Source organism: Indicator indicator, chromosome 21 (assembly GCF_027791375.1).
Source record: "Indicator indicator isolate 239-I01 chromosome 21, UM_Iind_1.1, whole genome shotgun sequence".
NCBI classification, from domain to species: domain Eukaryota; kingdom Metazoa; phylum Chordata; class Aves; order Piciformes; family Indicatoridae; genus Indicator; species Indicator indicator.
Genome location: NC_072030.1, coordinates 8077623 through 8092059, shown reverse-complemented (window position 1 = coordinate 8092059; position 14437 = coordinate 8077623). Strand labels below are relative to the sequence as shown.

The 14437-nt window shown below is 35.0% G+C and overlaps 1 protein-coding gene across 1 annotated transcript in view; it reads right to left on the bottom strand.

Moving 5' to 3' along the window:
• PPFIBP2 (PPFIA binding protein 2) overlaps nucleotides 1-14127 on the bottom strand; it is a 73999-nt gene extending 59872 nt beyond the window's left edge. The window contains exons 1-2 of the mRNA XM_054390808.1: nucleotides 14058-14127; nucleotides 646-860 (exon numbers count right to left, since the gene is read on the bottom strand). Coding sequence (XP_054246783.1) covers nucleotides 646-860; nucleotides 14058-14124 — 282 coding nt within the window. The 5' untranslated portion in view covers nucleotides 14125-14127. The remainder of the gene's footprint in view (nucleotides 1-645; nucleotides 861-14057) is intronic.
• Nucleotides 14128-14437: the final 310 nt, after the last annotated feature.

The following is a 14437-nucleotide window of genomic DNA, read 5'->3' as shown; positions in this document are numbered from 1 at the left end:
CCTGCTGTTTCTCTTCCTTTACATCCAATGGGTCCCTTCTTTTAAGGTTTGTCTGAAGACCTGCTCCTCAGATAGTAATCCTCAATCTTTTCCAATACAGTCAAATTTTTATTCCCCATCTAGCCCAATATGAATGTCTCACATGCAGAAGCTAGAGCTTTCCTGCATTTACCACCACTGCCTGGTATGTAAGATATTTGAGAAATGCATAATACCAATAGTTAAGGTAAAATAAATGTATCAAGTGAAGGGATAGGAGAACAATCCAATTTTATTTTGTCCCTTCAAAGGACAATGCCGTCATATTCCACATTGATGGTTTGAAAAGAAAAAGGTTTGTAACTAGTTATAAACTTGTTTCTCTTCAGAAAAAAAACAAACAACCAACCAAATCAAACAAAACCACAGAAAAGGTAATTTTTTTTCCTCACTAAGGGCAAAATAAGATCTTCTATCAACTTCTTATACTCCTATATGTGCATTACTTTAGAAATCAGCACATAAAAGGGCAGTATTCTAAGCTTTCTATGATTGCTCATCACCCGCTGAAGTTCTCTGAGATGCAGATTTTGACCCTTATAAAAATAATTGAAATATTCAAATACTGTTGCAAACAAAAGGTAAAAGCTATATCTAACTACTCACCAGATTCTCTTCAAACCATTCTCGTATACACACTGCTGTGGCCCCCGGAATTTGACTTCGCAATGCTTCTTTCTCTTGAGGATCTTCTATCATTTCCAATGCCATCCTTAGATCTTCCAGGAGATGCAAAATTTGAAATGTGCCCAAGTATACTGAAGGAGCAGGTGACACAATATCATAACCACCATTAGCATACTCTGCAGCTGACTTTGTACCTAAACCAAGTAAAACCAAGAGAGAAAATCGTGTTATATGATTGTTTTGTGAGTGACAAATATATAGGTACTACAGACTACAGTTAGGCTTCAGATGTTAACTGACAAGTATCAGTATTTTGGTCTTTGAAATACCTGAGTTAGTTTTTAGGAAAATAGTGAACACTGGAGAATTAAATGTGAAATGATTGTACAAGCACGTTAAAAAAGAATTTTGATCTAGAAAACATTTGCAGTATCAGTTAAATTACAAATGCAAAAACCTTACTACAAACCACTTGTAATTTTCAATGGTTACCATGAGATGTCACTAACTTTTCAGCTTCCTAATTAGAAATCCCCACACAGAGCAGTGTTAAGCAAAGTAAGAAAGGTTGATGCATGTTTCTTTGACAAGAAACTTAGATGGAAATAGATTGTATTACCAGAACCAGAAAAATATGTGACCTTCAGAAGGTTTAAAACTCTCCCACAAGAACAAAACCCCAGGAGTTAGCCGTAAAAATGGTTAATGAAACTTTGCTAGCTCTCAACTGCATCTCCCTCTTGCCAGCCCTCCAGCACCAACGTTATTTTCTCAAGAAAAACATAGCACACTTGGGGAAAGAATTAGAAATAATGCAGGTTCTAATATCTCTAACTATTTTTGTCTTAATACCCTGTTTCAATGAGATGCACACAAAATGAGCTACCTGTTCTCAGTCCTGAATTTCAAACCTTGATTTCATTTAATGCCCCCCTCTATTTGCTCTTTTTATACCTTGTCTTTATAATCCATTGCCTCATATACTTAATAGCTTGTACATGTGACGCCTTCATTCCTGTTCCCTCTGCCATGAGCAATTGCATTACCCTCCCTTTATTTTTCATGGGAGATGGTTTGGGGTTTTTTTTAGCTTTTGATCACTTGTATTGTACTCCTCTGAATCCTTCCCTTGTTGTAACATACTTTACAGCTGTATGTGGGATCCACATAGCAAAGAACATTTCCTTAGAGGCCTGCATTACTGATCTACCTGTGGGGATTATAATAATCTCCATACTGTTCTTGATTTTACTTCTGTGTTTAATATAATTTACATCTTAGTTTTGAAGGGAACTTAAATATTCATTGGGCTTTTGAAAATTATTATCTAAGTTTTTTTCCAAAGCAGATATATCTAATTTGAAACCTAGATATGCACAAAATTCAAATTTTCGTCTTGATGCACACTACTCTGTATTAACCAATGTTAATTTGCCTGCTAATCTGCCATGATTCAGACATTGCAACCTATGTTTGTACTCAATGGGTGGCTTTCTATATAGCCTGATAACACAACGAATACCTAAATACAACTCACAACTACACTGATACTTTAGGTACTGGTAAATTGAAATGTCTTCTGCACCTAGATTAGCTTTTAATTAAAATGCTAACTGATCATTTAATCCTAATATTGTCTCCTATCTCAACAAACTTTTGATCCAAGACAATATTCTGTCTGTCAACTTGTGAATGCTTAACTTTATTCAAAGCTTCTGGGAAAATTCTGAATCATATTAACCATGTTTTCTTCAACCACTGCTTTAATGACACAAAGAATTCTATCACATCAATTTTCAAACTGCACAATGTTGTGCAAAGATTTCTACCATACAATTTATGTGGTTTTTGTTCAACTGTTTTCTGTTTTACACAACACAAAACCATGCCTAGAAATTTCTACAGTTTTGCAGTGTGTGTTTTGCAACATTCTTATTTGCAGTACTGGAGTAACTCATATAGTCTTAACCTCTTTTCATAATCAGAATATTCTCTGTTTGATTCTGCTGACTTCCGCTGTTAATTTTAATATCTCAAGTGTGAGATCTCATCTTCATTTCTGGCTAAGACTGTGACCAAGATAAAATTTCCTCAGTATCCGGTGCTACAAAGACTGCTACACAAGACGACTTCATCTCATAAATCAACCTTGTCTTCCTTAATTATTTCCTTTTGAGGTGAGTATTAACTAACTGTTTTCCTGTATTTGAGTATTCTAACCACTGAAAGATATTTTCTTGTGTGTTTGTATATTCTCGTCTACTTATGCCAGTTTAGCTGTTTCCAGTTATGTATTTCCTAATACAGATTAATATTAAATTCTAGCAACTAAAAATAGCAGATTTCCAAATTGTGTAAGAGCTTTCTGGATCATATGACTTCTTAAATCTTCTCACTCAGCCAGAGTGCCTCACTAATTATTTTCCAAAAGAGATACACACATAAACTCTGGCACTGTTTGCTTAAGCAGCATTGATGTCTGTTTTAAAGGTGTGGCTTCCTTGGTTATTGTGACATTAGGACTTGTAAACTAGTTTTCTCACTCTTTCTTTCTGAAAAATTTATGCTACATTATTCTTTTTGCATAGCAAAATATACTTTTCATACTAGAAAAGCAGACAGTATCCAAAGTTACTTCATAATCAGCTTTGGGAGCTATCCCTTCAATGAACTCAAAATTTAAAAGAGAGAATGTATGAGAAAAACTTAATGGAGCATTCTGCTATAGCATTCATGTTATTTATATGACTATCTTATGTACAGACAAGAGAGAAACAGAAAAAAAAAATTACACAGTCCGAACAAACCCACACAAATCTTCAGGTCCACAAGCAATAATTCAGTTAATTATGCTGGGTACTGAGTTTATATAGCCCCATGCACAGCCACACCATACATACCACTGTAACTTAAGAGGACAGTATGGGTGACACCTTCCCTCACCAGTCTAAATTCCTCACTATGTATGGTATCTTGCCCCCATCCTTAGGTTATCATGGCTGCAACATTACTTGTAACATATCTTCTACAGAAAAAAAAACAAAATTCTGCAGGAAAATTCAATGACAGTTTTGCATAACTTTACTTGATTTATCTCTATCAAAACACTAGGAAGAAAATAAACATAGGCACATTCTTTAATCTTGATGAGATTTCAAAAAGCAAGCAGCACTGGTGACAGAAGAATGCACTCTTGTCTGAATCTATTAGAAAGACAAAAATCCAAAGCGTATCTGTACCCTTATCCATGCCAAGAACACAGGGAATAATTCTGAGATGTGCTGAAGATTCTAGCTTTCAACAATCAAAACTCCACTGGTTTCAAATAGCTGGGATCTCAAAGATTAAGCAAGGACTTAAAAGTGCTTCGCTAGACAAGGGACAAAGTACTCAACAGAAGTTACAAAACTCTCCCATGAGTAACTCTGCTTGTCTGGAACAGAAGCTAACCACAGATCTCAGTGCATTACTAAGAGAACGTGACCTTTCACAGCTCCACATCAAATGTATGCATTCACTCCTCCTCTGTGAAATTGTTTTAAAACTGATGCTCCTGGCTGAAATGGAAAACGAAGAACTTCTCTGAAAGTTCTTTATGCAGTAAGATACTGAGTAAAGAAATGCAGAAATGCAGAGTTCAACTCGGCATTTTAATTCAGACAGCTTCCTGTTTTACTGCTTGAATTCCAATGATTCACACCCTTGCTTCTCTTATTTGTTTTCCATGTAGTTTGAGCAGGATACATACTTTTTACCAGCACAAGAACACACCCTGAAAAACAGAAGTGCTAACTGTATTAGTTTAAACATCTACATCATCATGCAGCAAAGCATATTAAGTTTTAGCACCAGTAGACATCAAGAATTTGGATTTCTTTGCAGACTGATTAAAAAAAAAAAAAAAAAGCCCCAAACAACAGAGATGCCATGGTGTAAACAGATCACTACATGTTGCCAGTACACTCTACAGCAATTTGTCCATAGCTTTATTATAAGTAGGCTGAAGTGGGGAGGAATGCCGTTCAAGCATAAGACTGAAACACAGGGAAAAATCAGTGCAGTTTTGAACTCTTGGAAAAAGACAGATTTTGTATAGCCTTGAGCAAGTCACTGTCTGCTTATGCCTCATTTTTTCCACAGGTAAACAGAACACGGGGGAATCTTTTGTCATCATGTTTACACAATACTCAATACCATGGTTTCCCAGTGTTCTACTGCAACGTAATTAATCATCATAAATGTCCACCTTAGAGGAATAGAAAAGAACTAAAGAAAGAAAGGGAGAAAAACATATTGCAACTCAGTTCTGGCTTCCACACAGAGAGAGTGGATGAAGGAGGTTAAACATTGCTGCACAGTAGATGAATGGTAGAAAGAATAACAAAGGTAAATTAAAAAAAAAAAAAAGAAAACTACTTTTAATTTGCATTTTTCCATCACTCTGACCATGCAAGCACTTTTTTGGGTTCAAAGTTCTTTGTAATTAGCTGAATGGCTTCAAAGAAGAGTTCCTTTGGGGCAAATACATAACCTATTCAGTGAACAGCACTACTAGTGGCTTACAAAAATATGTTAAGTAAAGAAAGAAGCAGAAAGCCTTGCTGGTTTGAAAATCCACTCATACACCACTCAACTTTTGCCACTCTTGGCAGCAGATACCATGTCTGATCTCTCACTTTTCCTTACATCTTAACTTCTGATCTTCACCATTCGTCCTTACTATCTCTTTTTGTTTTAAAACTGGCTGAGTTTTAGAAATTAATTAAAAAAAAAAATCCTGGTTAAGCAAAATCTAACCATCAGTAGATTGCTGACTACTTTAGTACAGAAAACAGTAAACAACCCCCCAAAAATCTCCAAAGGCTCACAACAAAACCCAAAAGCTATTTCTGCACTGGGGTAGGGATTCCTTTCTATAAAGCTGAAATAGTCAAGGGTAACACTTTTGATATGTGACCAACAGTGTTTTAGAATAAAATTATAAACATGCATTTTCTCTGGCCTTTCAGTCAATCATTACACTGTAAGAGAACTTTTTTACCTGAGATTTTACTCAATGCGCATATAGGTTGTCCAAGTTCTTCCTCTCTCCAAGGCTATCCAGTGTAATTTTCTTTGAAGCATGTCTCTTTTTCTCATGAAGATAGCCTTGAAAATGTGAATTCATGTAAACTAGTAGTAAAGTCTGGACAGAACATAAGTCACCCTCCTCATTCCTAAGCCTTCTGTCAAAGGAATGAAGAGGTAACTCACACAATCCTTTCCTCTAATACTGTAATGCAAAATACATCACAAATGGTGTGTTTTGAATTACAGCTCACATTAGCTTCTCCTTAAATCTCTGCTTTTAAATCTTTAAACTACAGGGAACACTAACTGTCAAGCTGGAATAGCAGGAAGCCCTAGGAAAAAAATTTCCAAGCCTAGAAACATTAATGACCACATTCAGATGCAAGTTTCATGCAGCTCGGATGATTTTCAGCTGAGCTTTATTTACAACCACACATGGAATCCTCCAGACACTTTTCCAGAACTGTCTATAATTTCTTATGCAAACCATTCATGTAATTACTCAACCTTTTTCCTTTAAGATGCTTACAGACTCTAAGCTGTGATGTGCAGCACATTAGGTGCTGTATACACAACTACAACTTAAAACTCTCTCCTATCCAGAAACACAAGTTAAGCAGCCTTACAGGTGGTGTGAAAAGGAAGATGGATTCTACAGCTGTGATGGAGATCTGAGGCTGAGTCTCCATTGCACAGGAAAAACAGGATCAACACGTTTTATCAGAGACAAGGAAGAATAACATGTCTCAATTCACTCACACACACACAAAACACATAGTTAGGGCAGTCTCATTAAAACAGTGTTGTGAGATAACAAATACATCTTTTTAGTACAAAACCCATAATTGTTTGTAGCAAGAACTAGCAAGCTACTGGTAATATGACTTATTTAATGAAAAACTTGAATCTGAAAGTATAAGAAAAATAAGAGTATCCAGTTTGCGCTTGTTTGGTGAAAATTACATTATTTTGATTAAAAAAATAGATCAGTTTCATCGCCTTAAAGTGTGTAGAAACTCTTAATTTTGATTTTAAGGAATCCTATGTTTGATAAAGCTTGGTCAAATTTCGTTCACAAGGCTGTTAAATAGCTGAGTGACTCATGCTGACAAACAGATCACATCATGTAAACCACAAAAGAACCTTTGTGTCACAGATTTTCAGTCCTATGAGGTTAATAGCCATCATGGTTTAACTGCCTTTTTTTGCTACATATTGTATCTGCAGATATTTACAGTTCTGCTTCTTTGACATCCATTTTCAAAACTTAATACAAATACCTGTAATGCATAAATAATGCAGTACTGCATTTCTGGTAAGCTGATGTAGATGTCTAGGTCATTACTGCATTTTCTGGTGCACACTGAATGAAACTGTTTATCTGTAAGTCACAGATAAAGAATTTAAATTAGCATCTTTCAACTACAAAGATTTCATCATTTTTAATTAAAATCTTGTTTTCAAGAAAAAAATCTAATCTTGTTATCTTGCTGGAAAGGCAGGAACACGTGAAAGACCAACTGGACAAGGAAATCACTGACTTGAGCCTTTGTGGGGCAAGTTTGTCTTCCACAAAAGAAGTTAAAAATACTAATTTTGGATAAGATCACAGAGTGTTTATAGGAAACAAGTTCTCAATATTTCAGCTCTCTCAGATTCCATAGTACTATCCTGTTCACAGAGGGAGCCCATCGGTACTACAAACAAGATTCTGAGAGTCTTCACTCTCCATCTTGTGCTCAGAACCTCACTATCTGTGAGAAGTATGCTTAGGATACTGCAAGTATGGGAAGCATGCTTTGGGATGGTAGCCCAAATAGCTGTAATGACCTCTTGTAAGGTTAAGCACTCAAATAGAGGAAATTCCAAGCTCCAGGTTGCTCTGGCAACCTTGTGTAAAGAATGAGCAGACATACACTACCAACATGCAGGTTGCCATGATTTTCACATGCTTTTAAAACACAGATCAAAACTGTACTTGAACAATTATGCAAGGCTACAAGCTACAGCTTGTGTCAAGTCCTTACAAAATGGCTGTAATAGTTCCTCAATTGTAAGCATAGCTTGCATGTCCATTTCTTAGATGTTGATAACAAACTGAAAAGAAAGACAATAGATAGCTGATGTGGAAAAGCATGGATTAAATAAATAGACAAGGAATTTTTATATTTTTAAATTTCTAAAAGATTCAGAATTGTTACAGGTTTGTTGTTGTTGACAACACCTAAGGAGTTAACTAATTAGCTTGTCTGACATCAAGCACCAGAAATTAAATGTCATCACCTAACAATCTATAAGAAATGCTATATAATAAATATAAGTGTTGAACTACAAATTATAAACCTTAGATATTTGTGTTAAGTTTTTGTATTTTCCCCTTTACTATCTAGGACGGTTAAAGGTGGATCACATCTAGGTGGTCCTGTTCTGGCAAGGGGGTTGGATTAGATGATCTTTCAAGGTTTCTTTCAACCCCTAACTGTCCATGAAGAGGTCACAATTTTAATCTCTGCCTCCCCAACCCCCCGGTATTCTTGATACATAATTCTCTGGAACTGTTATGGCAAGAATTTATACATTCCTCTTTCAAAGACTTGATTTTAAGTAATTTATTATTTAGTTTCCTTATTCATATCTCTGTTGCTATAAGGTCTGTGCACAAGTATGCTCTAGTTAATGAATCAAAAAAACCCACTATAGTATCTGCTGTATTACTCTACAAGTGCTCACCTTAATTAACGCATAAAAGTAACAAAATAAACAAGTGCTGTAGATATATTATTTCCTTTGTTCAGAAAAAAAAAAAAGCCCAAATTAGTGATTGAAAAAGAAAATAAAAAGGAAGCACAGCCTATTAACACAATCACAATTTTAGAAAACACAAGAAAACCAGTCCAGCTGTTCCTGTTCAGTTATTCTGATCTGTAACAAATGAAGTTGCTCATTATTTAAATAATCTTATTTCTCTCATCATTATTTCAATGATAGTCCATCTCAGAGATCTAAAAGTGAAATTCTACAAAGACTTCCATATTCATTTTATTAAAAGCCATACAATTTTACAATAGAAACTAAATTTTGAATTTGAAAAATATTGTGAAACTTGAATAGAAAGTAACTGATAAAAATCTAAAGCTGTTCATAAATTGAAAAGAAAAAGAAGTTCTTTAATCATTCTGCACAATCACAAGAGTCTTGTACTGCCCTTCAGCTGCATGTCACCCAGCATGTATTTCAAATACCGCCACAACACACACCACAAAAAACAGGATTAAGTGCTTTCTCTATGGTCTGCACAATTTCAGACCCTTATGAAACAGAAAAAAGTTGCCTACCTTCCTTGCTTAAAGTGCCATGGGTCTAGTCCTTACCATTCTGAGTGAATCCTGTGATGAAGTAGATGACCTCATATGACCATGGGTAAAGGTTGAGGTCATTAGGAAATATTTTTATTTCCTATTCTTTACATAGGAATACAGAGAAAACCTTATTCCACAAACCCTGAAATTCATTAAGATGGAGCAGAACAATGAAACAAACCAACCAACCAACCAACAACCCCAAAACAAAAACAACAAAAAACTCTCATCCTCCCCCCCCAACCAGGTCCTTCAAATACTGGCAAATAAATCCCACAAGAAAATAAATTCTTGTTCATCTCAAGTTCCTATAAAGGGCCCTTTCAGCAAAGGTATGGGTAGTAGTGGGTTTGCAGCACGCAGCCGAAACAAAGAACACAACACAAGCATTCTGCCACCTCAAGATAAGAGAATTTAAACATGCATTGTTCTTGGTCAACTTCTTGGACTAATTTTAAATAAGTTATATTTTTTAATCTTCCAGTATTAATACTGAAATATCAGTACACACCCATGTGATAACACATTTAACTTTCTCATTACTTTTCAGTTCACACTAAGTGCAGAAGCCCTTGTTAAAAGGAAAGTCACTAATTACTCTGATTACTTTATGAATGTAATGAGACTCTGGAACTGCAGCAGACTATAATATTGTGACAGGATTTTTACCTCTTACAATTATAGTCATAGATTTCCAAATTACTGACAGATGCAGTTTGATATAAAAGTGAAATAAAAATAATTTTAATTCATTAGGATACATTGCAAATAAAAAATAATCAATCTGTACTCTATTATAAATGAACATAGACTGAATAAAAGGGAAAGTAATGACTTGGTCAAACTTCACAGAAAAGCAACGCTGAAGTCATGCACCTCAAATAAAGAATGCATGGACAGATTTGACATAAGGGTGCTTTCCTCAGAGAAAGCCTCTGTTTGGAGTGCAAGTTATTCAAGCTAATGGGTAAGTCATGTTGCTTGACAATCACATTAGCCCTTTTTGCTATTTTAGTCAAATAAGGCTAATCATTTAGCATGCCTAATTTATACAGCTATGAGGGTGGGTTATCAGTACAGATGTACTGAAGCATAGAAGACTTGGGAACACTGACTTATCTGTCAAATTTCATCAAGCCCAGTGAAATTCAATTTCTTAATCTTGCTTCCCAATTCTACTTTCTTGCACTCTAAACACTCATCTATTTTGTATTGCACCGAGATGCACAGTCTACAGTGAGACCTTTTTATTTGGATTAATCAGAATCAAGTATGAGCTATGTTAACATTTGGAGTAAGGGACATGCATGACTTCTAGAGTTAGAAGGCTAAAATAGGACCACAAATCTGTAAATATTTGTAACATGTATTTGCATGCCCCGTTCTTACCTTAAAGGAGAAGACCACAATCTAGTATTTTATTAATAAACACAGCTAACAAAAGAGATCAGTACTCTTCATTAAGCTGAGAGAGTTAAAGAGAAGAGCATAATTTTCCTAGAACCCACTCATGCCTCATTCCAGAGGAAACAGCTTTTTCATCAGCTATGCGAGTTTCCATCAGTCATGAAGTTTAATCTTTGAATCCAGTGCTGCCTAGAGATTTCCACAGAATCTGGATACAGTGAATTGAAATAGCACATGCACTGAACAATTTTTTGCTGTTTCCAGTCTACTCTGAGAGTAGCTACATTTATAAAAATCTGCAGTTATAAGACTTTCAGTCTTGGTTTGTTCCACAACAGTCCTGCAGTTCTTCTAAAAGTGTTTCCTGCCTTATTAGTTTTCTCACCCTGTTTTCTACTCCATGCCCAAATTGCATACAGAAGCTTAATGTATTCAATTACAGAGACTTAAACTTGAATAATTACTATGGTCCTCAATTTGAGACAAATTGGGATAATAACTGTATCCAAGTATAGGCTCCAGCAGCTATATTTGGTCCTTCAATAACACCAAAATATTCAAGAATCTATTCTAGAACGCACAGAACATTACCTAGAGCAGAACAACCAGAACAAACTTGACTCAAGCTTAAGATATCTTAACTATGGAAAATAATTAATAAATAAATAAGGTAAACAACCTTCCCACTCAATTCAGCTTTTACTTTAGATTATAACTAAAAAAGGTAAAGGAATAAAGCAATAATTTGGTATAGGTAGATATAATTACTAAATCATATGTGAAGTATTCAATTAGTATTGATGAGACTTGACAGATGCATTCTCTGGGAAATAATCTTGGGTCTTTTCTCATTAGATATGTCTGTTTTCCACTATCACTGGACATCAGTCTGAAAATGTAAGTATTGTGAAGTCATGAAGTCAGCTCTCTTGAAGAGGTTGCCAATTTGGTCATGGGTTTGTGGAAACAAACTCTACATATGACTAGCGTGCCTGAATATTTTTGTTTTAGAGCTTGGGTACCAACACCACCTCAAAAAACCTGTAAATGGTACAAGCAATCTACTGATTCACACAATATTTCTACCATCATTTGCTTTCCTTCTCTGTATCACTGTTTCCACCAGCAAGGCAACTAAGTGAGAGGGGCAGAAGCAATGTTATTTGGAAACCTGGAACAATTTAATTCTATTATTTATTTATCAAGATTAAACTCTAAATTATTGTGGGCATAAACAATCTGGAAAAGGGACAAAGAAAATTAAAATAATATTATAAGGGGGGTGGGGTGGGGATCAAACCTGGTTTCCCACCGTAATTATTTTTCTGGCATGAAACTAGAATAAATAAGTGATTTTCTTAAGCAGAGGTATATTGCCATTGAATTGGTAATGCCACATAATACAAGGGTATCTTTCCATACCGTGGGAAAAAATATCTGACACTAAACATCTCATCTTACCCAGAACTAGCCTCACAACAACCATCTTTCAGAGCTTCTATTAATGGAAACACTACTGAGTATCATTGTTCTCCTCTCAGTGAAAAACCACATGGTGTGTAAGTCTGTAAAATGTTTTGAAGGGAATATGAAATTATGCCTTCAAGTAAAACTGCAATTTTTTCTAAAAAATCCTCATAGCACTGCTCAGATAAGAAGGTGATAAACCTGTTTGTTGAATACATGGCCTTTTACTGCTCAGAAGAAGAGATACTGAATAACTTGAGATATATTGGGAACACGACCTATTAACAGAAAAGATTGGAAAGATAAAATTCTATGGAATGATGAATCTGAAAGCCCTCAAAATCATAACAAGTTTTTTTAAACCTTTCCTTCGAATGAAAACAGACGACAAAGTTCTGACAACTCCTGGAAGAGAACATCTAATTTGAAAATTCATTTATACAGAATATGCCCTTTTTTCTTTCTCTTGATTTTTCTGAAGAATGAAATCATCAGTGCACCCACAATATAACCAGTCTGTGCTGAGCTATGTATAAATGATCACAGAAGATAGATGTTATGTTTCCAGATGTATGCAGGTGATTTATGAGCATAGGTTCCACTGCATAATTAAAGGGATATGGGTTTCTACGTTACCTCAGTTTTATAGAGCTATCTAGAATCATAAACCAAGGTTTGCAATGGCTAAGAAATTATTTTAGCTCCCTAATTAACAAATTATGGTTTAAGACTTACTTTTCTTGTTCTCTCTTTACATATCTGAGGGAAGTCCAATGCTTGTGTTTTTGAAGACGTGAAAAAAAAAAATCCTAATTAACTTCAATTGGTTTAAATTTTGTTTGAATAAAGTTTAGCAGTCAAAAAATAAGAGAGAAGGAAACATATCTACATTTTCCTATTTTTCTGGAACTCGTTCCATTAGTGTGACAAATGTTTTATAGAGTTATGCGTATCAAATACATTTATACTTCTGTCTATCTTAGCAGTTTGTTAAAGCTTGCATATTTAGAATGGAAACTCATATGTGGATGACAAAAATAAATAAATAACAATCTAGAAATTCTTTTAACTAAAAATCCTGAACAATGAATTCCTGATTAATCACAGCCTGATGGTAGTATTTGAAGCTCTGTATTGATATTGTATTAGTCTCTGGATTTGAATCTTTACTACAAGAGAAGGAAGAAGCACAACTGCAACAAGAAGTTGATGACATCATCATTAGGGGAAGAAAAAAAAAAGGAGAAGAAAAAAGGTAGCACAGCATGGGTGTCACTGTTATAAAATCATAAAGCTTCAGCAAATATCTCCCCATTGTGCACAAGTGAGGTTATGGTCCTACCTAAATAATTCCTTTACGAGCTCATATCAAACAGCGTGCGAGCACAAACCCCAAGGCTACTGAGTCCTTAACCACAGAAATCAACTTCTCTTGGATGTTGTAATGTTGAGAGAAACTTTTAAATTACCTTATCATGAAAACACAGCAAATTCTGCCTTGTATCATATGCTTTTCTAGTGGATAGCTGTGAAAAAAGAAATTTGTCGCTTCATTCCTGGATATAAATGTCAACAAAAAGATACGCATTCTAACTCAGCAGGCCATGCAGGTAATAAATAGCTAAGCTATTATAAATATAGATGACATAAAGAAAGAAAATTATGTGTATTTTATACACACACATTTATGTCTATGTGTGTGTGTGTAAAATACAGATGTATACTAGCCAGTAAACTGGAAGTTTTTGATGAAAACTTTTTTCAAAGGCACACTGAAATAATAAGCACTTACAATATGGAAAGTTTTCACATGAATTAGGATGCTCTGAAGTTACCACACAGCATTAGAGCAAAGTAAATCCCTTTTACTTCAATATTCACATGCCTGAGATGGAATTGAGAGTTTTCTTCCTTTATTTTACTTTAGATTTTCTTGACATAACCATTGAATCATAGAAATCTGTCACAAAGATCTTGGCAAACTGAGAATAATGGAAAAGTTTACAAAAAATCCCAAACAAAGAAACACAAAAATTGCAGGAGGGAAAAATACAACTTAGTTTGCTTGAAAATAAAGCATTATTATACCTGCAATGATGTCATCCATCTGCTCCAAAGCCGCTTCCAGCATATGGCTAGCGTCAGAAGCCATCATCTGATTTCTTCAGACCCTTAATCTCTCTGATGAAAAAAAAAAAAGGAAACCATGTGTTTTACACTAAACCAGCTCTGACAGAAAAGTGTCACTGTTGCATCATAATTTAAGCCACACAAACAAAAGTCCACACTGGCAAAAATACAGCCTAACAATAGGAAAACTAACTAGATTGTTCCTATTCTAGATAGAGGACAATTATTCTCAGTTTTCAAAACAAGGAAATACAGATGGAAACAAAACAAAAAAAAAATCTCAAATACTGGAAGCTCAAGGTTCCCCATCCCTCATCCTTTACAATGGTCTTCCCAGT